This window comes from Phocoena phocoena, chromosome 19, assembly GCF_963924675.1.
Source record: "Phocoena phocoena chromosome 19, mPhoPho1.1, whole genome shotgun sequence".
NCBI lineage: Eukaryota > Metazoa > Chordata > Mammalia > Artiodactyla > Phocoenidae > Phocoena > Phocoena phocoena.
This window is the reverse complement of record NC_089237.1, coordinates 44,880,990-44,906,507: the sequence shown is the minus strand read 5'-3', so window position 1 is coordinate 44,906,507 and position 25,518 is coordinate 44,880,990. Positions and strand designations below refer to the sequence as shown.

Genomic DNA, 25,518 nt, shown 5'->3' with positions numbered 1-25,518 from the left:
GTGACCCCGCCCCTGCCCTAAGTCCGCCTCCGCAGGTTGATGGCAGCGGCAGCTGGGACTGCAGCGACGCCCGGCCCCGAGAGTCGCAGGCAGCGGCCGGATCGCGCAGCCGAACGCCCGGGCCCCAGACGCCGCGGACACCAGGAGAGGCAGTTCCGGTGCCCTGACGCCTCCCTTGGTCCCCAGCGCAGCCCCAACCCCCTCCGCAGAGAAGTCGCAGCGTGAGCGCCCCTCGGCCGGCTCAGGACCAGGTACCCACCCCCCCACCGCCGCCACCGCAGCCAGTGAAGCGGGCGGGGTGTCTGGAGGGGACAGAGGTCTGCGCCCCCTTCCCCCCACCCGCCGCCAAATTCGGTCCCGGGCTGGGCGGACTTGGTGTCTATATTTGGCCGAACAGCGGCCCGCGCGCCCGCAGGGCGCAGACACCTCGTCTCGCAAGAACGCAGTGCCAGGGCAGGAGGCCGGAGAAGGGTGCGGGGAGGCCGGGCCTCAGGCCGGGAGCCGCAGAAGCGTCTTGAAGGGCACAAGGATGCCCGGGGCTGGGGAGGGGCTGGAGTCAGTCGCTGGGGCTTTGGAAGAGCTCGGTGTGTCTCCTGGGGAAGAGCTTAGCTCAAGCCCCAAGCGGGAGAAAAGGCACCTCGCCCTCCCCACTCCACTCCTGAAAATCTGGCTCTAAGCCGAGGGGAGGGGGGTCGAGGACCCCACCCCCAAGAGAATTTAGTAGGAGAGAGGACTCAGAGGAGAAGTGGGGCTGAAATATGGCCGGCAAAAGCCAGAACACAGTGGTGAGGGCCTATTAGAGAAGCCAGTGCAGAGAGAAGTGGGAGGAGGAGAGATCCACCTTACACTGTGTCCCCCCCACCAACAGCATGGGAGGAAACTGATAAAAACAGTAACAGGAAGAACCCAGGTGAGCTAACAGGAGGAACTTCTCCTTGGCAAATTTTTAGAAAAAGGCAAAACCCCATCCACCTAAACTATGCCACAGATGCTGAGTTTAGGATCTTGAGTGGCTGCAGTCCTAGCCCCACAAATGGCCTTAAGCCAAAGCCTCTGATTCTGGACGAGATGCCTCTGGGAGATAAACCACTTCCGTGAAGAGATGCTCATCCAAGCCTGGCAGTGGGAGGGCAGCCTGGCATTGAGGCTCCTCCCCAAACCACTTCAACTTCCAGGAAGCTTTCAGGCCCAGTCAGGCTCCACTGTCCCCCCAGCCTGGCTCTCTAAGGAGAAGTCAGGCCCCAAATCCTAGCCCCTCGAACTAAGCAAAGAACTTTCCCATACATCACCTTGAAGAAAACTCCCTGCTTCTAGGACCAGACTCTATATTAATTTATAGCTGACTCTTGGTCAGATAACCCTTCTCACTTGCCACTCCCCCAACTCTTCCTCCCTCCCTCCCACAGCTACGGGACTAAGGACCAAAATTTGGGCACCGAGATCCTCCATCTCTGCCCCCAGCTATGAGCCGGCGCGTGGTTCGGCAGAGCAAGTTCCGCCATGTGTTTGGACAGGCGGCAAAGGCTGACCAGGCCTACGAGGACATCCGTGTGTCCAAGGTCACATGGGACAGCTCCTTCTGTGCCGTCAACCCCAAATTCCTGGCCATTATTGTGGAGGCTGGAGGTGGAGGTGCCTTCATCGTCCTGCCTCTGGCCAAGGTGAGAGATGAGGGGAAGGAAGCAGGTGGAGGACACTGGCTGTGACTCCTGGGGACTCCTGATAGCAGCCTGTGTTCTCATCTAGTTCCATTCCTCAGTCAGGAGGGCAGTCTATGTGGACTGACTGCTCCCTGCTCCCCAATCACTCAGGGACCAATTGGGAGGCTCTGTCACCCCTCCTAGAACAGCAGCATCACATCGGCCCCCACCTACTCACAGCGCATCCCTTCTCCATGCAGCACCCTGTTCCCAGCAGGGACCAGGAGCGGGTGATGGATAGTTGGGAAGTAGTGGAGACAGAAGCTGGCCAGATTCTGTTCCTATCTCTCCTGATGCCACACCGCTTATGTTTTTGGTGTCAGGATTTTTGTACGCAGCCCAGGGTGAGCATTGGATTAAATCACACCCCGGAGCAGCACACTGAGGACAGGGTCAGGCTCTATCTAAGGAGTTCTTGGCCATCTCCCCCATTCTGGTTCTTGCAGTGAGGTAGAATGAGAGCAAAGGGCCAGGGGACATGACATATAAGGCCAGAGCCCCCTCTACTCCAGGGATGGAGGCCAGGCAATGACCAGCACCTTTACTGAGTAGCCTCAAGCCCCTCAGCCATCTCTGCCCACAGGATGACCACTCCAAGGCATGACCTTGACCTGGATTCCGGCTCCTACACCTTGTTAGGGGAGGCCCCACAGGTGGCAAGGTCAGGATGAGGCCTGGCAATAGCCAGTGACTCACTCCAGGACAATGCAGACACCATCCAAGGACATCATCCCCTGGGCTCAAATTTCAGCTGGAGCCACCTCCTCCCCCAGTACAAGTGCCATTCCAATGCCACACGGCCACCCCTCTCCCCTACTGCCTGGTCTGGGTTGATGCCAGCCCCTGCAAAGGCCTCAGAGCCCCCACAAACATACCATAAAGATTAAAAATAGATGGGCCCCAGCTCAGGTTGGGAGACGGCAGGCACAAGGAATGCCTGCTGCTTGTGGTTCCAAGGTAAAGCCATTGACAAGAGGGAGATCTGCCAACTGTGGCTGGGAAAGGACTGTCAAGCACTGCATTGCATCTTACCTTGACCTATTCCACCAGGGGCTTCCCCTGGACATTTCAGTTGGGGGAACAGGCCCAAGAACAGTCTCCTCCAAGTAGATGTTTTTAGAAGAGCACTGGACTAAGAAGTCAAGTCTTGGCTCTACCAGTATCTTGCTGTGTGTCCTTGGTTAAGTTATCTTACCTCTCTGTGTCTGATTCCTTGATGTGAAATGACTTCAACTCTGTCTTCCGTGAAGTAGAGGAAGTAGGCCGAATGGGGTTGGAAGAGCAGAAAGGGGGTGGGTTCTGCAAAGAGAAAACAGAAAATAGAGAATTGAGATGTAAACAGATCCACTCCCCACCCCCTGAAAACACACAGGACAGTGGCCCCACATCTCCCTCTCTGACCCCTGCAGACAGGGCGAGTGGATAAGAACTACCCACTGGTCACTGGGCACACTGCCCCTGTGCTGGACATCGACTGGTGCCCACACAATGACAACGTCATCGCCAGTGCCTCAGATGACACCACCATCATGGTAGGAGCCAGGCGGATGCTGCTGGGCTGTTGGGCAGGGGAAGCAGGGAGGGCTGCCTCGCTTGTGCTGCAGAAGGTGGTGAGGGAGGTGCTGAGTTCCAGGGCCCTGCCCTGTCCAGCTCCCAGGCTATTTTTAGCTACATGTCTGCCCCCTCCCAGGATGAACTGCTTAGTACTAATTTTAGCCATGGCTACCTTGGGGCCTGAAGAGCAGGGGGGCAGTGCTTTGAAGTCTCCCTGCTCCTGTGAGTAGGCAGGTCTCTGGAAAGCTGACAGTGCCACCTCCTGGCTCCCAGCTGCTTCTGCCCCATGTGGGCACCATCACATTTTGTCCTGCACTTGACCCTGGGGAAGGGGGGTGGGGGAAGTAAGGGAAGAGCAGAGTGACAAAGTGGGCTCCTCATCCCACCTACCCTATGCCTTTTCCTTCTATCTAGGTGTGGCAGATTCCAGACTATACCCCTATGCGCAACATTACAGAACCCATCCTCACACTCGAGGGCCACTCCAAACGTGTGGGCATCCTCTCCTGGCACCCCACTGCCCGGAATGTCCTGCTCAGTGCAGGTCTGGGGGCCTAGGGAGGGGTCCCTACCATAGATCGGGGGGTGTGGGGAGTGGCAAAGGCAGGGCCAGGTGACGGTGCCTGGCCATTCTGGGCAGGTGGTGACAATGTGATCATCATCTGGAACGTGGGCACTGGGGAGGTGCTTCTGAGTCTAGACGACATACACCCGGACGTCATCCACAGCGTGTGCTGGAACAGCAATGGGAGGCTGCTAGCCACCACCTGCAAGGACAAGACCCTGCGCATCATCGACCCCCGCAAGGGCCAGGTGGTGGCGGTGAGTGTCTAGCCTGGCTGCGTCCCAACCCCTGCCCCAAGAAGCAGCTGTCAGGCCTCTGTACCCACAACCCCCTGAGCCCCTCGTCCCAGCTCTCACCTCCTCCACCTCAACCCCAGACACCAGCCCTGCCCCGCCGTGTCTGCAACCACAGCCCCTGCCCTAAGTAAGCCCCCAGCCCGCAATTCTCAGCCGCGCTCCTGTTCCCTCCCCTCCCCTGCATCTCAGAAGCTCAGAGGAGGGCTGCTCGATTTGTGACTGAGGAGGGGAGAAGCTGCAAACTCTACCCTCCCACCAGACCTGCATGAACCGAACCTGCGCCCCCGGACCCCTCTCCTCCCAGCCGGCACCCAGCGCCATCTTCCGGCGCCTGAGCCTGACACTGGCTCGCGGGCAGGCCCCTTTCCAACCTAGTTGACCCGCTGGGCGGGAGATTGGAGGCAACCCTTGCGCGTTGTTTGCCCCAGCTGGGTGCCCAGGGAGGGCGGCGGCACCTGCCTCACCAGCCTCAACCTAAGGCGGGCGCTGGATGCGCGGGGCACGTGCACGTCTGCGCGGAGTGCGCGCGGCGGGCGCGGCGGAAGCGGAGCGGGGCGGGGCGGGGCGGCGCGGCGGGCACTCTAACCCACTAACCCCGCGAGCAGGAGCGAGCCCGGCCTCACGAGGGCGCCCGTCCGCTGCGGGCCGTCTTCACCGCAGACGGGAAGCTACTCAGCACCGGCTTCAGCAGGATGAGTGAGCGGCAACTCGCGCTCTGGGACCCGGTAGGCCAGGCCGCGCCGGGCGCACGCGCTCGCTCCTTCGCTGGGTCAGCTGGGAGCGCTCTCTCAGACCGTGGCCCGCGCCCAAGACAGCTGAAGCGGAACGGGGAGCTCCCGTCTGGGAAGCGCCTCTCTGCTCCCCTGGGAAGCCCGCAGGCATCCCCTGCTCTGAGGGCGCTTAAGGGCTCAGAATCTGCAGAGAGAGGCCCGCGCTCTCCAGGCCTGGGGCCAGCCAGGAGACGCCAGGAAACTGAATATTTAAGACCCCTTTTGTCTCCGCCCCCCACACCCAAGTCAGCAAGTTGGTTGCCCGGCCCTCCAGGCTCCCCAGGGCAGGCAGCTGGGTGACGCCTCTCCCTGTCTCCCCCTCCCCCCAGGAGAGGTTTGCGGCCCACGAGGGAATGAGGCCCATGAGGGCCGTCTTCACGCGCCAGGGTCATATCTTCACCACGGGCTTCACCCGCATGAGCCAGCGAGAGCTGGGCCTGTGGGACCCGGTAACGCAGCTGGACGTTTGGGGTGTGTGCCCCGGGGACTGGCATCACGGGAGAGGGGCCAGGCGCCCCCCACCCGCAGGGCATGCCCACCTGGACAGGGCTGGAGGCTGCTGCCCTCCTTGCAGCGCCTGCCATCCTCACACCCACCCCTCTGCCCAGTTTTGCTGCGTCGCCTGAAGGAGCCCACGCTGGCGCCCCCGCCTGGTGATGCCGAGTCCCTGGGGGTGGTTTGCGGTGACTGCATGCGGCGGTGCAGGGGATATAGGTGCGGGGGACCGAGAGTGGTGTCCAGGTGTGGGGTCTGCAGCTCTCGTCACCAGAGTTGCCTTGGGAATGCGTGGGTTTTGGGGAGGGCACGAAGCGTAAAGGAGCTTCAGGGGATCCAGAGCGGCACGGCGAGCGGGACAGGGCTGGTCACGCCTCCTGTGCTCGGGCAGAACAACTTCGAGGAGCCAGTGGCACTGCAGGAGATGGACACAAGCAACGGGGTCCTACTGCCCTTCTACGATCCCGACTCCAGCATCGTCTACCTGTGTGGCAAGGTGCTCGCAGCCGGGAGGGGAGAAGAGGGGGCTGGACCGAGATATCGGGGGCCCGCCCAGCATATCTCCGAACCGACTGGTTTTGCAGGGCGACAGCAGCATTCGGTACTTTGAGATTACCGAGGAACCACCTTTCGTGCATTACCTGAACACGTTCAGCAGCAAGGAGCCGCAGAGGGGCATGGGCTTCATGCCCAAGCGGGGACTGGATGTCAGCAAGTGCGAGATTGCACGGTCAGCAGCCTTGCCCTTCCCGCTCACCTGCTTCTGTTCCCAGGTCCCATCCGGGAAGACTCGGGGGCTTCCCCAATAGTGTAGTCTCTGGAAAATAGTGGGTTTTCGGGGGTGGGGGGTGTCATACGGGCTTGTTTCCAGTGCCAGCCCCAATGCTACAGGCTTGACATTCTCTGAACTTCAGTTTCTTCATCTCTTAATGATGATAAACACCCCATCAGAGGGTGTTTAAAGTTCAATGCATGGTAGGCGCTCAGCAAGTGTTGGCCTCTAACCCCTTGGTCCCGGGCAAAAGTTAAGGGAGTCGGAGCCTGAGCCTGTGCCGGTCCCCGCTCCCTTATAGGTTCTACAAGTTGCACGAAAGAAAGTGTGAACCCATCATCATGACTGTGCCCCGCAAGGTGAGTGGCTGGGAGAGGGGTTGGGCAGGGCTCCGAGGCGGAAAGGAGCGGAGCAGGCCTGGCACCCTGCTTGTCCTCGTGTCCCCCTACACCTGCAGTCAGACCTGTTCCAAGACGACCTTTACCCAGATACGCCGGGCCCCGAACCGGCCCTAGAAGCGGATGAATGGCTATCCGGCCAGGACGCCGAACCCGTGCTCATCTCGTTGAGGGACGGTTACATGCCCCCCAAGCACCGCGAGCTGCGGGTCACCAAGCGCAACATCCTGGACGTGCGCCCGCCCCCCGGCCCCCGCCGCAGCCAGTCAGCCAGCGACGCCCCCTTGTCGGTAAGGTCCCGCCCTGCTCCACCCAGGCCCAATGTTCACATCCCCCTACCGCACCCCGCCCAACGCCGCCTCTTCCGTCCTCTGCGTCCAACAGCAGCACACCCTGGAGACGCTGCTGGAGGAGATCAAGGCCCTGCGCGAGCAGGTGCAGGCCCAGGAGCAGCGCATTACGTCTTTGGAGAACATGCTGTGCGAGCTGGTGGACGGCACGGACTAGCGCATCGCGCCGGGGAAGCTCCAAGCCGGGAGGGCAAAGTGGGGCGGAGCGCAAGCACTCCCGCGCCGCCCCGGCTTTGGGTCCTCTGGACCCCGCCTCTCTGGGCCTGGGCCGGGACTAGGGAGGGAACTACGCCCCTCGCGGGAGTCCTGGACAAATGAAGCGTTGCGGACACTCGCGTCCGTCTGGCGCCTACCGGGCTGTGTGCCTCGTACAGGACTCAGCAGGAGCTGGCCTTGGAAGGCCCAGGGTGACGGGGGCCTCAACAATGGTGCTGCACGGCAGGCAGTGTCCCCTTTGTTTCCCTTCCCGCCCAGGGCAGGGAAAGTGCTTAGTATTAGCGCAATGCTTGGGGATGTTGGGGAGCTTGGGCTTGACCTCAAAGGGGTAGCGATTTGACGGGTCTCCCCAGACTGGCTGGGGAAAATTACAACGCTTCTCCCTCTAATCAGCTCACTTGACTCCACCACCCTGAGTGGTAAACTCAACGGGCGTCACCCGAGTTCTACGGACATACACAAACGTTGGCTGTACAGCCGGACCCACGGGCTACACCCAGCAGTCTACGGCAGAGGGCTCTCTTCCTTCTCTCCATCTCTAGGGGAGAGGACGGCTTCCTCGCGGCACTCCCGCAGGAGAACCAACCAGAGAACTGGCATGAGGAAGCAGGTTCACACCTCCCCCCCTCCCAGACACACACACACACACACACACATACACCAGCCCTCTGTTGCGGCCTTGACTCTAGCAGGAAAACAAGACGTACTGAATGAAACATTTTACCAAGTGCTCAGTCTGTGCCTCCTGCATGGGTGGGGATGCTAGACCCCCAGCCTCTGTAAATGCCACCACCAGACTCCTGGGGGCCCTGACAAATGCAACACTCGGCTCAGGACCCACCAGACATCCTCTTACTTCAGAGCCCTCCCCACACTGAGGTTCAGAAGGAACCCTCAACCCGCAGATGGGCGTTCTTCCCCAGTAAAGGCAGGTAGGAAAAGCTTCGGGTTTGAAGCCTCTTTTATTTGTGCCTCAGAATCAGTCTGGTGCCCCTGGCATCAGGGAAGAGGGTGAGAGGAACAGCTTCCCTTTGTTGTTTTCTTCCATCGCTTTCGTGTCCCTTCCAAGCCTCACTGGCTGAGCCAGGAAGGCCAGTCCGAGAGAACCCAGACAAGGGTTTGCAGTGGGCCCCTGCCCCTGGCGGGGTCTGTGCTTCTCTGGGTGGTGGGGTGGGGCAGGGGAGAGCCGGGGGTTAGCACCATTGGATGAAGGGTTTCGGAGTCAGCCCCTGGGTGGAGGGAAAGTAGGATGCACAACCACAGAGGGCTAGCAGCAGCTGGTGGGAAGGGATGGATGGTGGTGCCAGGGCCCTGGGCGACCCCTGTGTCCAGTCTGGTGTTTGCCCCACGCCCACTATGCCTCCCCATTCGCCAAGACACCACGAGGGAGCCAGGCCTTGCCCAGACCTGGGGCCACCTTGGGCACCCTCCCTGATCACAAAAACGTGCCTTGGGGATGGGGACTCCAACCTCTGGTCACCCAAAGAGAAGCTGGGACCACCCTGAGACCCGGGAGGGGTGTGGGGGCTGGGGGAGCCGGGCACCCCGCTAAGTGCACTTGACGCTGAAATGCCGGGGTGGGGGAGGAGCTGGGCCCTTGACGTGCTGGTTTGTGTCTAGGACGAAGCAGCCACACAGCACGTGGGGAGCTCAGCTGCCCCCCAGGGGTGAAGAGCGGAGATGCAAAGGCTTCACGGGCAGTGTCCTGGAGTGGGGTCAGTGAGCAGAAAGGAGGACCGGCCAGAAGGAGCAAGGGATGGAGACAGTGCTCTTCTAAGGACCGTCTCCCCCTCAAACGGCCTGGCTCCGCCCTTGGACCGGTCAGAGCCCAGGGGAGTGGGGTGGGGTCAGGATACAGCAAAGCAGGGGAGCCGTGCCAGCTGCCTCCAGGAAGGTACCCCACGGCCGGGCCGAACCCCTCCCCATCTGGTGCCGGGTGCGCCGCTACGCCCCCGAGGCGGCGGTTCGGGTCTCCGGACTCAGCTCGGAGAGCGCGCAGGAGGGGCGACTCTCGCTCCGGGGCGGGTCCCGCGGGGCGTGGCCAAGGGGCCCGGCAGTGGGCGCTACTGCTCAGTCAAAGAGAGCCGCAGGATGCGTTCTAGCTCCTCCTCCTCCTGGCGCGCGCGCCGCCGCCGCTCCTCCTGCTCCTGCGCAGACAGCTCCATGGCCAGCCGCAGCTGCTCATCGTAGCTCCGGAACACGTGGCCGCCTTGGCCTGGGCGCGGGCTGGGCCGAGGGCTGGGGACCGACGCCAGGCCCGCGGGGGTTGTGGACTGGCGCTGCGGCGTGGGCGGAGCGCTCCTGGAGGCAGGTAAGATACGTCGAGGGCTCCGGGCGCCCGTATGCGGGGCGGGAGACGGTGTGGAGGCCCCGGGACAGCGCAGGCCTCAACACTCTCCAGTGGAAGCGATGAGTCCCGCGTCACCTCCCTGGCTCCCTCCCACCCGGTAGGAGCTGATGCCAGCTCCTACAAAGCCCATCCTCCCAGTCTTCTAGAACCCCAGCCCCGACATTCTGTCTGGCGAGGGTCTGTGAAGGCTCTAAGGCCGCGTTTGGAGTACTGCTCACCCACCCCTGAGTCAGGAACGGGTGGTGGTGGTAGACGCCATCTTGAAACCAGTAGGGTCCCTGATGGCGGTACCACGGTTCCTCTGGGCCAAGAGGGGTGCTCATGCGGCCGTGTCCATACGCACCGTGACAGGGCCCTGGTGTTCTCTGTGCACGTGTATGGGAGGTGGGGGAATAGGCGTCTCCAAACCCTCTCCGGACGGGCGGGCACTGACCTGTCCTGTCGGCGACCCTCGTAGGACATGGGGTGAGTGCCCGGTTTGCTGTTGGTTAGTGCCTCCCAGATGGTGACCTGGGCGGAGGCGGGGGTGAGCCAGTTAGCTGTGGCGGCACCGCAATCCGGTGGCCCCGTGCGGCCGTGGGGACGCACCTGGTCATACTCACTGCCCGCCTCAAGCAGGCTCTGCTGGATGGCGAACTGCAGCAGGTCGTCATCGTCGTCGCGGGTGGCGGCCTCTCGCTGGCCGCCCAGCACACTGTAGCCGCGTGGGGCCTCGAACAACGCGGGGGAGATCTCGCAGCCGCGGCACGAGGCTGGGGGTGCCGGGCTGTGGGTCAGAGTGGACCAGACCTCCCCTCCCGGCCACTCCCGGGGAAGTGCTCGGTGGGGAGGGGAAGTGAGGGCGGGCTCAGGGCGGGAGAGGGTCTCACTCGTGGAACTGGAGCTGCTGACACTGGAGGAGTCACTGCCTGGGGAAGGGGTCTCGCTGCTGGGGCTGCCTCGCACCAACGGCACCGGCTCATCGCAGCCATTGAGGTTCCCGAAGGTGATACGGGCATTGAGGATGTGGAAAATCGGGATTTCTGAGGATGCAGACACCATCAGGCACCACCACCCACTCTCTCACACCTTAAGTACCCACTCTTTACCTCCTCTAAGCCCCATCCTCCCAATAGCTGCTCAAGGGAACTGGGGGTGGAGCCTCACCAATCTTGACAGGGAATCCTGGAGGCAGGCGCAGGGTAATGAAATCCCGGAGCTTGGCAAAAAGTGCATTGCTGACGGCCATGAGGTCAATGATGGGGGCCACCTGCTCACACAGGGACAGGGGATGCTCCTCACACAGCCACAGCTTGGCCTTGAACCTGCACCCAGATCCCAAGGGGTGAGGGACACTGTAGAAGCCGTGGCCTCCCAGCCCTGCCCACCCTTCCCCAGCACCACCATGGGGCCTCACTTCTGTGTCTTGGTGGTCAGTTCCATGGGTCGGCCCATGTCACGGTTGCCAAGCTCAAAGTTGGGATTGAAGTACTCTTCTGCGGTGATGGCAGTGGGGTTGGCTTGGCTCAGAGTCTGAGTGATCAGGGTCTGTACCACACAGGGAGGGGCTTATGAGCCCTTCTCAGTCCCTGAGGCCAGGCCAGCCACTTGGTATTACAAGCCCCGGATCTGTCCCCCCGCCACGGTGGAGCTGACAGGGCCTTGGGCATTGTGGAAAGAAAGGAAGTCCCCACAGGGTGCCTCCCAGACTTCCTCCTGATCCCCATCCACACCCTTCCACAGAGGGGTACCCCTTGAACACACTCACCCCATTTTGGGGGCCCCCATGCTGCTCAGCAATTCCCAGGAAGGACTGCAGAGGTGTCTTACAGCCTGCAAGAAATACGGCATTTCAGAGGACACTGCAGTCCTCAGAAGTGACAGCACCCAAGACCCAGGGAGGAGGCTGGTCCCTAGGGGGAGGGAGGATTGCTCACCCACACCACACACCCAGGCACCTTCACCTGAAGGTGATTGAGGACTCCAAGGGGCAGGGGCAGGACCACCATAAGCACAGCTGGAATAAAAGTAGGCCTGGGGCTCAGGAGAAACTTCCAAAAGTATTTTGGGGGATGCATGTGTATGTGTTTTCCTTCAGGTGCATCCATGTTCACTTCATTTTGTTCTCTTGTGAGGTGGGAATTACGTTTATCCACTTTAGACAGACTAACTGGTGCCCAGAGAGTCAGTTGTAGTATCCGTGGGCACAGAGAATCAGTGGCAGGGCCCCTGTCCTTCTGCCTAGGGTATGTCCCACTAGACTAGAATGGCCAACAAACAGTGTACATGACATTCCCCCCTGCCCCAAATCCAATGCAGATATTAGTAATCAATTGTAGCATTCCTTCCCGTTGAGCCCAAATGTTGCCTTAGAATCTTAACAGCACTCTAGGCAACCACTACCAATCACTAGGATTTGGCACTTGAATTGAAACCTATTTGCCTGAATAAGCTATCCTGGCTCTTGCTAGGATGTCAGAGGAAATACCGATGGAGGCGCTTGAGTGGGGCTGGTTCCTCCCCCCCACTCCCCCATCCGCCTCTGCCTCATTACCTTTGACCTTGCCCTTGTGCTGTTCTGAAAGATGCTCTGTCCGTGTCCGGGTGATGAGCTCCACATTGGATGCCCCATATACCTGGGGACAGATGAGGAAAGGACTCACAGACAGCTTTGGTACCCCTACCCTGCCCCTAAGGGCGTTATGAACACTTCCTACAAAGAATGGTCAGGGGAGGGGGGTGCTGTCAGTTCCAATCTCCAGGCCTTTGGGCAAGTAATTATATGAAGTTATTCATTCAGTTCTCTTATTCATTCAACAAACATTTTGTGAGGAGCCTTTATAAGCCAGGCACTGAGGCAGCCGTCAGGGATACAGTGGTGAACAAGCATGGCCAGACATGATCCTTGTCCTCTTGAGGCTCACAATCAAGAAGACAATGGACAGTAATAACACAGTGTAATACATGCTCTAATGGGGAGAGCACAGGACTGTGGGACCAAAAACCAGAGGCCATAGCCCAGCCTGTGAACCAGGGAAGGCTTCCAGGAGGAAACAACAATGACACAGAAACTTGCATTGGTTAGACCCTTCACCACATGGCCCCACATGGGTGATACGGGGGTCCCAGAGTGACTGCTGGGCGTCCCCCACAACAGTCTTCTTAGGGGTAAAGGCCTGGCTTTGGAGTCAGCCAGCTGGGTCTGAAGTTTAGCTCTGGGCAACCTTGTACTGGCCACTTAGTCACTCCAAGCCCCTGCTTCATCATAAAATGGGCCAGTACCCTACTTCACAGACTTGTGAGGATTAAATGGGAAATGGTGGAAAGGGCTCGATAAACCTCTGTAAAATGGGAATAATAATAGCATCTATCCGAAAGGGTTGTCGTGAGGATTAAATGAGTGTGTGTGTGAGAGACATACACACATATATACACAGACGTGTGTGCATGTGTACATAGACACACATACATACATACAAGTACATACATTTAAAATGTCAGAACAGAGCCTTGAGCATGAACATAATATTTGGTGCTCAAGAAATGCCGGCCATTCTCATCAGTTGCCTCTTAGTCTCATGACCTTGCCTCCACGCTGCATTGCCTCTGCACCTCCAAGGCCGAGAAAGCATGGTCAGGAAACCCCTGCCCAGCTTGCTGTAGGCAAGGGTGTGGTGGGGCGGGCACCCGGGAGCGGTGACCTCACCTTGGCTTCATACCCATTCACCATCTCGGTCTTCTCGCTGCGCCAGCCCAGGATGCCGGTCTTGTTCCTAGGGAAGCAGTGTGGTCTCGGTGAGGGGGCATCCACCGGGCTGGCTCCAGGCTTCCGAGGCCATGCCCACTCACCTCTCAAAGGAGATGTTCTTGGTGTCGAGCTGCGTGGTGACGACGGGGGCAGTGAGCCGGCTCAGCACCTGCTCCTCGGTGGGCTGGGCAGCAGCCAGCAGTAGCTCACGGTCCTGCCCAGCCAGAGCCAGGGTCTCTGTGTACACCACCCGGCGGTCGTGGTCAATCTCCATGACCACGGCGCTCGTGTCTGCCAGCCGCAGAATAGCACAGGGGGTCAGGGGTCTCAGGGGGCTGTCCCCAGCCTCCCCACCCTGCCCCATCTTCCACCTGCCTGACCTTGGCCCCTGAAGACAAAGCTGCGGTTCCCTCGCTGCCACGTCATGTGGTCAAAGCCCAGAAGTGTGGTGTCCACCCGAAGGTTCTGCCCACTCTTCCACACTTTGTAGGTGTCACTGGGGCAGATCTTGGACACCAGGGGCACTAGGTTGAAGAGAATGTCAGAGGTGGCTTCAGTTTGTCTGGCCCACCACCCTCGGCCACCTCAGAGCATGGGGGTCAGGGTCAGGAGTGTGGCTGGAAAAGGGTAAGGGAACCGGTGGGAAAGCAGCCCCTGCCCCAGTTTCCCCCTACAAATGTAGACCACAGTCACTCAGAAATGAACAACCTGAGGCTGGGGACAGGCATGACTCAGCCACCACCAAGTCCCTAGTATCCACCGTTTAATTCACTCACTCAACCTTTCATCTAGTCTTCCAACAAATATTTATTAAACACCTGCTGTGTGCCAGGCACTGGGGATACAACATTGAACAAGAAAGGACCCCTGCCCTCTTGGAGCTCACCTTCTAGTAAGGGGTGACAGGTAACAAACAAATGAGCCAGTCATTACAAAGTGAAGGAAATAATGGAATCAACAGAGGCATTGTGGAAAGGCCTCAGGAAGAGGTAGCAATGAGCTGAGAGCTAAGCGGTGAGAAGGAGCCATGGGAGAGCGATGGGAAGAGTGCTCTAGGCAGGGAAGCAGCAAGTGTAGAAGCCCTGAGGTGGGAGAGGCCCCCATCAGCCCCTCTTACCCCAGCTAGTGAACTCCCATTTCATCTCCACGTAGAAGTCCTGGGCCTGGAGGATGAAGAGGAGAGTGGCTAAGCCTGCGGTAGAGATAGTGTTCAAAGACCGTGGTGGGGAGGCTGAGAAGCTGGACCTCACCTTGCGCAGCTTCTCCAGGAGCACAGGGATGCCTGCCAGCCGCTTCACCACCCGCTGGTAGTCCCGGTACCGCAGCACCAGCTGCACCAGCTCCAGGTCCCGGGTACTCACAGCTTCCTGAAGCACTGGGGGCAGGGTGTGGGCAAGAGGCGATGTCACAGGGCAGGACCCTGCCTAGGGCTCCCTTCAGCCAATCAGAGGTGAGGATATGATGCCGGGAGACCCAGGCTGTGGGGTAGGGGTGAGTAGGGGTGCCCACCTGTCCAGCCGCTGCGATTCTCCCTGCCCACATCTGCGCCGTGTGCCAGGAGCACGCGGGCACACTCGAGGTGCCCCAGGGTGGTGGCCAAGTGCAGGGGAGTCCGCCCACGGGGATCCAGCTGCTCGATGTCCACCTGGAAGAGGTGAAGAGGTTGCCCTGGTCACTTCTGAGGTAGCCCATCTAAGCCTAACAGCCGCTAGGCAGGCAGCAACCACCTAGCTGTCCTGTCTTGCCCATCTCAGAAGGCAATGGAAAAAACAGACACAATGAGCTGGGGTCAGGTGAGGGGACAGGGGCTTGCAGGAGAGGGCAGGAAGTAACTCTGAGAAAGGGAAGGACTTCCTTTCCTGTCCACCTAGGTGCCCTGACTGGGTTCACTCTTCCAAGGCCCAGCGGGCTTGCCTGTGAAGAGTAAGCCTGGGGCCAAAGTGTGGTCTAGAAAGACCCTTGGCCAGGGAGGGCACCTGAGACAGGACCTATTCTAGGGGTCCAAGACCACACCTTCAGGAAGGGCCACCAATTTAGATCATTGACATTATCCCTGAGAGGTTTAGCAAACAGTTGCAGTAATACCTTGATAAGAATGAAGGAATATGTTTATGGTACAACTTCAAACCCATGTCCTATGCCTGTGGGACACTATGTATTAACATTTTTTATAAATACTATTATTGTTTTGTGAATAACACGATTATATTACATGAGATTTTTGTTGCATGATAAAAGCATATGTTTGTTAAACATAAATATTTAGATATATTTCAGGAAACTAGGACTTCTGCTTAAATACGTGAACTGACCACGTGTATGTAACTCCTTTTCTCCTCCCCAAAACTCGATTAAAATGCCAGGAAAAGGCTTCTACTCCAATATGATGAGATAACTGAAATTACCCTCCCACCAAACAGAGAAGACTATTGCTTCAAAATATATGAAATAATTGTTTTCAGACATTAGGCAACAATTAGTCCAGGACTGTGATCCCTGAAGTAAGAGAAGCAAACAAGGTGGACTCTATGATTGTCTAAGTTTCTACTTGGAGGAATATTCCAGACAGCAGTTCAGGCAGGGGAATCCCCAGCAGAGCATGACAGTCTTGCTGAGGAGTTAAGGAGAGAGAGAGGAGTTCAGGGAGGCTGAGGTAGCTAGAAGTTGCAGGGCAGAGTTCCAGGAAGAAGTGAGCTATGTTAAAAAAAAAAAAAAAAAAAAAGCTCCAGAAATCTGCATATGGTCCCTTTGAGTCTTTGCTGAATACTAAACTTCACATGTGTGGAGTGAAACTCAACAAAACCAGGCAGAAAAGGAACAATAGGCTGATAAATTCTCAGAGCTCACCCATGGCAGGGAGACATTCAAGCTCCAACCTGCTAGAGTAGAGAGTCCTTGTTGATTACCCAGGGTATTCAAGAGACCCAAGAAGGGTTATACCGTAGGAGCAGGAATCCTATCCCAAGAGAAAAGGCTCACCCAGACCTAATCTAGTAAAGATTAAAAATAAGCTCCAAAGGATCGAACTGATTTGAAAGTAACTTAAGTTAGGCTGCCAGAACAAAGTCTAACACTCTCTAAAGGAAGACAACAATATCCTGATGCCTAACATCACAACATTTACAATGTCTAACATCCAGTTAAAAATGACTAGACAAGCACAGAAGTAGGAAAATATAAAACCCATAATCAGGAGAAAAATCATTTAATAGAAACAAAGATGAAGGGCTCAATATGCTCAAAAGTTTAAAGAAAAACACAACATTCCCAGGGAAAGAAATGGGAGATAAAAAGTACAATATCTGGCTTCCCTGGTGGCGCAATGGTTGAGAGTCTGCCTGCCGATGCAGAGGACACGGGTTCGTGCCCCGGTCCAGGAGGATCCCACATGCCGCAGAGTGGCTGGGCCCGTGAGCCATGGCCGCTGAGCCTGTGCGTCCGGAGCCTGTGCTCCACAACGGGAGAGGCCACAACAGTGAGAGGCCCGCGTACTGGAAAAAAAAAAAAAAAAAAAAAGTACAATATCTGAAATGAAATTTTCACTGGATAGAATTAACGGTAGACTAGACACTACGGAATAAAAAGAAAATCAGTGAATTTAAAGATACAGCAGCAGAACTGTACAAACTGAAGAACAGAGGAGAAACAAAGTATTGAAAAACATTCAAACAGCCTCAGCAATCTGTGAGACACTATAAGGCATTCTAACATATGTATAATTGGAGTCCACAGGATAAGATAAGGAAGTGGAGGAATAAGACAAATTTAAAGAAATGGCCAAAAAATTTCCAAATTTGATTTTAAAAAAACTACTGTAGTAAGTTGAATGGTGGTGATCCCACAAAATATATGTCTGCATCTTAACTGCTAGAACCTGTGAATGTGGCCTTAATTGGAAAAAGGGTCTTTGCAGATATAATTAAGTTAAGGATCTTAAAATGAGATCAGCCTGAATTATCCAGGTAGGCCCTAAATCCAGTTTAAAAAACACACACACAGAAGTTCCATGTGAAGATGCAGGCAGAGACTGAAGTTACGCAACCACAAGCCAAGGAATGCTTGGAGCCACCAGAAGCTTGAAGAGACAAGGAAGGAGTCTCCTTTAGAGACTTTGGAAGGAGTGGAGCTGATACCTTGAATCTGGGCTTCTAAAATGATGAGAGAATACATTTTTGTTGTTTTAACTCACCCAGTCTGTGGTAATTTGTTGTGGAAACTAATACAATGATAAATCCACAGAACCAAGGAACTCAATGAATTCCAAGGAAGAAAAACACCAAAAACCTATGCCAAGGCCCATCATAATCAAATGCTGAAAATTAATGATAAAAAGAAAATCTTAAAAGCATTTAAAAAAAATTTTATTGGAGTATAGTTGATTTACAATGTTGTGGAAAGCATTTTGAGAATTGAGACATGCTATGTATATAAGGACAAATATAGGAAATACTACATACTTTTCACCAGTAACCATGCAAGCTAGAAGACAACAGAATGAAATCTTTGAAGTGCTGGGGAAAAAATTGTCAACCTAGAATTCTATATCCTGTGAAAAATATACTTCAAAAATGAAATGGGGGAATAAAGACTTTTATGGACAAACAAGAGCTAAAAGAATTTATCACCAGAAGACATGCAAGAAATGTTAAATGAAGTTATTCAAGTGGAAGGAAAATGATACCAGATGGAAACTTAGATCTATACAAAGTAATGAAGATTGCCTCAAAAGGTAAATGTGTGATGGACTTCCCTCGTGGTGCAGTGGTTAAGACTCTGCACTCCCAATGCGAGGGGCCCAGCTTCGATCCCTGGTCAGGGAGCTAGATCCCACATGCATGCTGCAACTAAGAGTTCGCATGCTGCAACTAAAGAGCCTGCCTGCTGCAACTTAGACCCGGCACAACCACATTAAAAAAATAAAGAAAAGTAAATGTGTAAGTTTAAGAATGCCAATAAAATATTTAAAACCCACAAGAAAGTGGCTGGGCCATCACAGTTGACTTAAGGGAACAGCAGGTACTAGAACCCAAGCATTCACAGAGGGAAACCCCAGTGATTAGCAAGCTAGATTCCCCCCTTAGCACCCTTGACAGGTGCAGAACACGCAGGCAGTAGGAACAGCAGGGGTGGGAGAAAGGCTCAGGACTGAATACAGGGGGGTCTGGTTAAAATTCAGAACCCCCTCCCCAATCTTGTAAAGCTGGGAGATATCCCCCCTTCCTCTCCACAGGATGCCAGGGGTGTATTCTTTATAGAAATTAAGCTTCAGATGTACTGAACTCAGACATTGGTCTGAGGATGAGGTCACGGGACTGAAAACTGGTGAACAGTGAAAACCCAGTCCCTTCCCTGCCTCAAGTCCTGAACCACGGGCAGCCAGACTGCACATAACACTGCCCCTATCCCACCCCTACCAGGAGACTGGAGAATTCTTTCTTGCAGGAACCAGAGGCACCACAGACCTCTGGGTACAGAAATTTGGGGATCCTAACAATAAACAGGCCAATCATCTTAGAGCAGCACCCATTCGTTAATAAGTTCCACACCCCCCATCCTTAAATATGCCCCAAGAGCCGAGGGTGACTGGACACTTGAGGAAAGCTGCCAACCTGAAAGATACCAAAACATGCAAATAGATGCTAAAAACCCAGAGGAAACATCTGTCAATGCAGGAAACAGAAGAAAAAAAATTTGGCCGGGGTGGGGGACAGTAATTTACACCCTGAGAAAAATATGGAAAGGAAATTGAATTCATGAAACAAAATGGGATGTTCTGACCTGTGACTTCTTTCCCTTGCTTTTTTTTTAATTAAGGGTCCTTGAATTTATTTATTTATTTATTTATTTATTTTTGGCTATGTTGGGTCTTCATTTCTGTGCGAGGGCTTTCTCTAGTTGTGGCAAGTGGGGGCCACTCTTCATCGCGGTGCGCGGGCCTCTCACTGTCGCGGCCTCTCTTGTTGCGGAGCACAGGCTCCAGATGCACAGGCTCAGTAGTTGTGGCTCACGGGCCCAGTTGCTCCGCGGCATGTGGGATCTTCCCAGACCAGGGCTCGAACCTGTGTCCCCTGCATTAGCAGGCAGATTCTCAACCACTGCGCCACCAGGGAAGACCTCCCTTGCTTTCTTTATGCCAGCCATACCTGGACAGCTTTACCTGCCCCAGTTCTCCCATCACAGTAAACGGCACCTCAGTTCACTCCCTTTCCAGGTAAGAAACATTAGGACTGTTTTTATCTCTTCTTTTTCTCTCACCTTCCATATCTAATCCATCAGTAAAATTTGACCTTACAGGCTCTCCCTTCAAAATAGATCCAAAGTCATCTTAGTTTTCACCACCTTCAGGCTACCCTCCTGGTCGTGGCCACCCCATCTGTCACCTCATTCCGCCCACTCTTCTCTTGGTTCCTTAGGTCTGTTCTTCACAGGGCCCACCATAGGTGCTGTCATTCTGTGAAATATTCCTCAGGTCCTGACGCCCCTTAGCTCAAAATCTCTCCATGGCTTCCCATCCAGTTGAGAAAAGAATCCTGGACGTCTCTTTGAACTCACATGGTCTCCCATCTCTCCAAGCTCCACTCCTGCCTATCAGCCTTCTCCGGAACCGTCTTCTTCTGGGGACTAGGAGCCACAAAGCTGCTTCTCTCACTTCATTCAGGCCACTGCTCAAATGTCACCTCCTTAGAAAGGCTGGTCCTGACAACCCATCTCAAATGTCAGTTGCTATTTATCTATCTATTGTCCCTTATCCTGCTCTAGTTCTCTCCCAACATTAAAGTGCTTATTTATTTTTTCATTGTCTCCCTCTCCTAGACTGTAAGCCCCACAGAGGGACGGTCTGTCTTGTTCAGGGCTACATCCCCAGTCTCTGGACAGCATCTGGCACATAACTGGTGCTTAATAAATGCTTATTAAACAAATGCATAGATGACTTTTTAAGGGACATGGGGAAGGAAGGCAAGGCAGTAAAGTGTAAAATTGATTAACTGGTAAATACTTGTAGAGGTATATTGCTTATAATTATGGAGGCAAATATCAGAACAGCCTAAAGAGTTCAAAGTGGTTGCCTCTGAGAGGAGTGGGAAAGTAGTGAGGACTGCTACCTTCTAGCAACAGTTACATATTTTAAACATGAGTGGGAACTCCTTCGTCAAAAATAAAACATTTAAAATAATTCAGATTTATATAATTTTTATAACCCTGTGTTGGCATTTCTTCATTTCTAAATATACTGGGAGCCTCAAAAAACCCCCAAAACTGTGCGTGGCCCTTGTGAGCGGCCCTCCTGCTGCTGCTCTACATGAGCTCCCCAGAGGGGAGGAGAGCCTCTTACTGGTTGAGCTGGGCCCCTCAGGGTCCGACCTGGGTGGGGTCCTGAGTCCTGGGGTGGGAGTGATGCAGGATCCATAGACCCTGAGCTGGCTGGGTCATGGGGGGTGTCAGGAAGAGGCCTTCCCATGGGGCCGCAGCCCAGCCACCCATGCCTCCCACCGGCCCCGCCCCAGATGCTGCTGCCGCTAACAAGGCCCCGGGGAGCCAGCAGGGCCCAGTCCCAGGGCTCCAGATGCTGCCTGCCTCCTTCCCCCTCAGGTGCCCCAGCTCCAGGCTCCACAGAGAGGCTGGCACTGCCTGCCAGGCAGGGGTGCCCTCCCTAACCCCACTCCACAGGAGCTCTCCCGACTCCCCAGGGTCCCCAAGACACCGCTGTCTTCCAGGGCCAACATCAGCCCTGCATACTGTCAGCCGAGCCCCAAAGGAGTTCCCCCTCACCCGTCCAAAGCTGGGCCTGCAGTGGCAGAGGCACCTTGCTGGGGGCCCAAGTGGGAGAATTCATTGATTTCCTCGGCAAAGGCCTGCTGCTATTTAATTGCTGGAATGAAAAGGTTTCCCAGGAAACCCAATAGCCAGCCCTCCCCACCAAGAGAGCGGAAACTCTGCACCCCAGCTGGCCTCAGCTGGAGCCAAAAGCAGGGGTCTTTCGAGCTTAGGAGCTGGGGCTCCCTGAGCAGAGTCTCCCTGCTTCCACTCAGGCACCTGCCTGCACACACACACGTACACACACTCGTACAGGTACCATAAGGACACACACTCCTGCCTCCACACTCCCTGTACATGTGCACCCCTAAGTGTACAAGCACATGTGTGCCCAGCTGGCCTCTACTCATGTAACACACGTATTTGCCAGCACGTTTGCACATGCCCACTCCTTGGACCCACGTGGGCTAGCAGGGTATATTTCAAAGTTGTTCAGCATTAGTAGAGTCCTTTTGTTAGGTGAAATCTTATAAGAACATTTCCAAATGTATAGACTAAACACAGGTGCTGGAGAAGTAAGGTGAGGGGCCCAGAGCCTGGGGCCCCTTGCCTGCTCAGCCTGCGTCTCCCTTCCTTGCCCCGCTCCATCCCCCAGCCCCAGGGAAGACAGCCAGAGTCTGGTACGGCCACTGCTCCTCTGCTCTCCCACCAGGCAGGCCTGAGCTCACTCAATGGGGGGAGGGAGGCAAGATGCTTCCCCAAGTGGAGTTGGGCCAGTGGGGGTGGCACCTGCTGACTCCCCCTCCGCCCATGCCCTCCACCCGCCCCTCCGCCCTGCCCCCTCCACCCGCCCCTCTGCCCACCCCCTCCACCTGCCCCTCTGCCCACGCCCTCCACCCACCCCCTCCATCTGCCCCACTCAGCCCCTCCCCCTCATCCCAGACACATTGATATTTGGTTTCTAGGGTTTGTGGCTCCCTCTCCTGAGCTTCCCAACTCATCAGCTGTGGTGACAGCCCATACCCAGGACTGCCTACTTTGCGAGGAGAAGGGATCACAGGTGCTCCTGGCACAACAGGTACTTAGGGTGAGGCAGCCTCTGTCTGAGTATCCGGGGGCCCCACGATCCCATCTCACCTGCCTCTAGGTCAGAAGGATGAACCAGGGAAAGCAGGAAGGAGGACCATGGTGGAGGCAGCCGCCGGAAGAAAGAAAATGTTTCTCTAGGACCACAGTCCAGCCCCCTCCAGAGTGCCTGTTGCCTGGGAAGAATCCTGCTCTCCTTGGCCCTCCCACAGGGAGCTATTCAGTCTAACCTCCACCTCCCACCCCCAGGGAACACCAGGGACGCGTGACTCCAAAACCAAGGCCATGCCCAGCTGTCTGGACCTCAGGCCTCGTGCCAGCCAAGGGGGAACTGGCACATCCACTACCCTACAACCCCCTGCCCCCTCCCAACCTGGCAGAGCAGGTGTGTGGCAGGAAGCAGGGCACCCAGCAACCATTGTATTGCTGGGTATTGGCTAGGGGTGATCATGGACTCTTCCCTTCACCAAAAAACACCCGCTGAGCACCTCCCATCTCCCTGCCACTCCCTGCTTCCAGGCCCCATGAACCTGCTCAGAAGCCTGCCGTGCCATCCCCCTCCTCCTTGGCCAGCATTGCCAAGCCTGCCCACGGGAGGGCTTCTGCAGGGCTTTCTTGGAGTGAAGAAGAGGCAGCTATGACAAGTGAAGACCAGGGAAACCCAGCTGCTGTGTGTTTGAGGAAAACCCAGCTGTTTTCTGTGACAGTGGGTGCCAGAAGGACCAGAGATCAGGGACCCCCAGATGAGATGCCTGGGGTCTACCGGGTTTCATTATGATGTTAAGTGGCTGCCCCCAGACCCGTAACTGCAGGAAATGGCTGGGGTGGGCATCCTCAGTTCTCCCTGGGAGTCTGAGGCCCTGGGTACTGAGCAGTGCACATCTGGATGCAAGCATCACTCTGGGTCAGTCCTGGAGTCGAAATATAGCCAGGGGGCTCTCCCACCCAGACTGACTGGCATTCCCCTTCTTGGCACCCCTGACTCCTTTATGGTTGAAGAAGGGTTTAATCTCAACCAATGCCCTATATTCCCCCTGGCCTGGTTCAGGGCAGGCAGTATCCGTTTCAGGAAGACAAAAACTCACCAGGGTGAGGGGATGAGTGGGTGGGGATGGGGTGAACCTGGTCCCTGGTTTCTGTGGCAGCCTGAGGGGAGTAAAGAGGAACACACTCAGTGGTCCAGACCACCCCTACCTGCAGCGGGTTCCAGTGCTCCCCATGCAGCCTCACCCCAGGAAGATGACTGCTGACCTGAGGACTGTCAATCAGAGAGGCCTGGGTGAAAAAGCCTTTTCTTCTAAGGCATTCTGCCTCTCTCCAATCTCTGCAAGAAAAGGACCACCCACCCCTTGGGCAAGGGAGTGTGACTGAGGTGATCCGGACATTCAGCCACTAGCCTTCTGCCTAACAATTCTTCAACCAACCATCAACCATCCCATTGGGAAGTTCCTCTCAGATCATACTTAAATCCCTCCAGCTGGAACCTCTATCAGAGGCTTGTCTTCTCTTGCCCTCAAGGGGAGGAAAGCAGAGAATGAGCCAGAAGAGGCTGGACTGTTTTAGCACCCTGCACATCACACTGTACTTCCCTGTTCACACTTGCTTCACCAGAATGGGGTTTCCTGGAGGGCATGGGCTGTGCCTGGTTTGTTCATCTTTGTCCCACAGGATCCACCACTCTGACCTCGCTTCCTTTACCAGTGGCTGCAAACCACTTCCTTTATGATGGATAAACAGAGATGTGGTATGAGGAGCAACCTGGAGCATCCTTGTGAAAGCAGAGGTAGAATGGAAGTGGACACCCCGACCAGAGATGGAGGCTCAGGTCACCCCAACACTTCCTGGGACTGCTATGCAGAGCTGGGTGCTGCACTGGTCTGAGGGCTCAGTGGTGGAATTCAGAGACACACTCTGACCCGCACTTTGCTCACCATCTGGGGATGTCCTGCTCTCCACCTTACTCTTCCCTTGGGAAGCAGACAGCTCCTCAAACTGAACTTCCTGTGACTCAGGAAGTGGCCCTCAAAAGGCATATTCCCAAAGGGACAACGCCTTAGCAAACCACTCCCAGCCCAGGGCCCCAGGATCTCAGATCTAGGCCAAGTCTGCAGGCCTCAACTGGAGACAAACCAGGGCAGGCTGGGCCCAGCTCTCGCTCCTGCCTCCCCACCCTGGAGGGTTAGTCGTCCATGCCACGAGTGCCTACCTGTGCCTGAAGGCCAACGGCGGAGTTGGGAACTACTTGTGACCTGTGCCTGCCTGCCTGCCTGCCCTGGTCCTAAAGAACGGCCAGGAGACCCCATCCCTTACCTTATCTTCTTGGAGGCCACCGCCCAGCCAAAGCTGGCTGACCCACCCATTCTCACTGACTAGAGGAACCTGGTAGCCTGCTCTGTGTGCAAACCCTCGAATCCTGCCAGGGGCCAAAGGGCCCCTCGCTTCCTCAGAGCCTAGAAGCCAGGCCCCAGCACCAGAGGGCAGGAGAGCGCCTTTCAGCACCTGGACAAGGCCCTACAGGGCTAAACCCAAGAGGGTCTCTCTCTTTACTCCCCATTCCTGAGCCGGGTCTGAGGGATCCAGGGGCTCTGCCCAGTCTGAGCAAACAGATAAGCGCTCATCATGAGGGTAGAGGGCACTGGGTGGGGCTGGAATGTCTGGGAGTGTCACAGCCTCTTTGATCCTTGACCCGTGACCCCCTCCCTACGCAGGCCTTGCCCACCTCCGCACACTCACGCGGGAGGTGTTGCTGCCGAGCTGAGTGGGGCGGACTCTCCTACCGCGTGGAACACAGATGGAGCCAGCAGCCCCTCCCCGCAGCCCTCACTGCCCCCGCGGAGGAGGGGCACGGCGTCCCCTACCCCAATCTGGGAGGGTCCGGAGCACGTGTGGGCCGCCAGTCCGGGCCGGAGGGAAGCGGGCGGGGGCCGCTCCCATCACCCTCTCCGGGTCAACAGCACAAAAGCGGCGGCTGCGAACAAAGAAGCGCTGCAAACTCGCCAGGGGGGCGGGACAGCCCGCGCCGCGCCCCCTCCCCAAGCCGGGCGGGCGTGCCCGGCCATGGGGTCCTCGCGGCGCCCCGACGGCGCTCTTACCTGGCCGGCGCGGACCTCTTTCTCCAGCTCGCGGTGGCGGTTGTGCCACACGAGGTAGTGCAGAGGGTACTTGCCCTCGGGCCCCTTCCTGGCGGAGGCGTTGGCGGGGATCATCGCCCGCTCCTCATGCCGGGGCCGCGGCGCCCGGCCCGGGAAGAGGGACCGCGCCAGAGCCAGGGCCCGGAGCCGCGGGGCGGGGGGCCAGCGCTGCTTGCTCGCAGGGCTGCGGCTCGGGCATGTGCTAGCGGCGCCGGCGGGCGGGGGTGGCGCGCCCGGAACGGTGCGGGCGGCGCGGGCCGCGGGCGTCCTCGCGAGGCGGCGGGCTGCGCGGAGAGGCCCCCACCCGCCCGGAGAGGGCGCGGGCACTCGGCGGCGCGGCGCGGACTCGCGCC

General features: G+C 56.6%; 2 protein-coding genes across 7 annotated transcripts; one reads left to right on the top strand and one right to left on the bottom strand.

Annotated features, from left to right (window-relative positions):
* Positions 1–25: 25 nt before the first annotated feature.
* On the top strand, positions 26–8,057 carry CORO6 (coronin 6). Of its 6 annotated transcripts, none has more exons than XM_065897092.1 (10): positions 26–251; positions 1,407–1,661; positions 3,110–3,232; positions 3,669–3,798; positions 3,895–4,076; positions 5,772–5,876; positions 5,965–6,110; positions 6,454–6,511; positions 6,610–6,840; positions 6,935–8,057. In XM_065897092.1, the coding sequence occupies exons 2-10, from the start codon at positions 1,464–1,466 to the stop codon at positions 7,055–7,057; spliced, it is 1,296 nt and encodes a 431-aa protein (XP_065753164.1). In that variant the 5' UTR covers positions 26–251; positions 1,407–1,463; the 3' UTR covers positions 7,058–8,057. The 6 variants fall into 6 exon arrangements, with proteins under 6 accessions (XP_065753164.1, XP_065753162.1, XP_065753163.1 ...); XM_065897090.1 differs by lacking the exon at positions 26–251 and adding an exon at positions 5,215–5,334 and having other exon boundaries at positions 1,464–1,661; XM_065897091.1 differs by lacking the exon at positions 26–251 and adding an exon at positions 4,721–4,840 and having other exon boundaries at positions 1,464–1,661.
* Positions 8,058–9,179: 1,122 nt separating this feature from the next.
* Positions 9,180–25,240, bottom strand: ANKRD13B (ankyrin repeat domain 13B). The gene is made up of 15 exons (XM_065897087.1): positions 25,127–25,240; positions 14,703–14,838; positions 14,444–14,568; positions 14,311–14,356; positions 13,574–13,717; positions 13,295–13,484; positions 13,152–13,218; positions 12,000–12,081; positions 11,214–11,278; positions 10,863–10,993; positions 10,613–10,770; positions 10,336–10,488; positions 10,055–10,218; positions 9,900–9,976; positions 9,180–9,417 (listed from the first exon to the last, which is right to left on the bottom strand). The coding sequence occupies exons 1-15, from the start codon at positions 25,238–25,240 to the stop codon at positions 9,180–9,182; spliced, it is 1,890 nt and encodes a 629-aa protein (XP_065753159.1).
* Between the last annotated feature and the right edge of the window lie 278 nt (positions 25,241–25,518).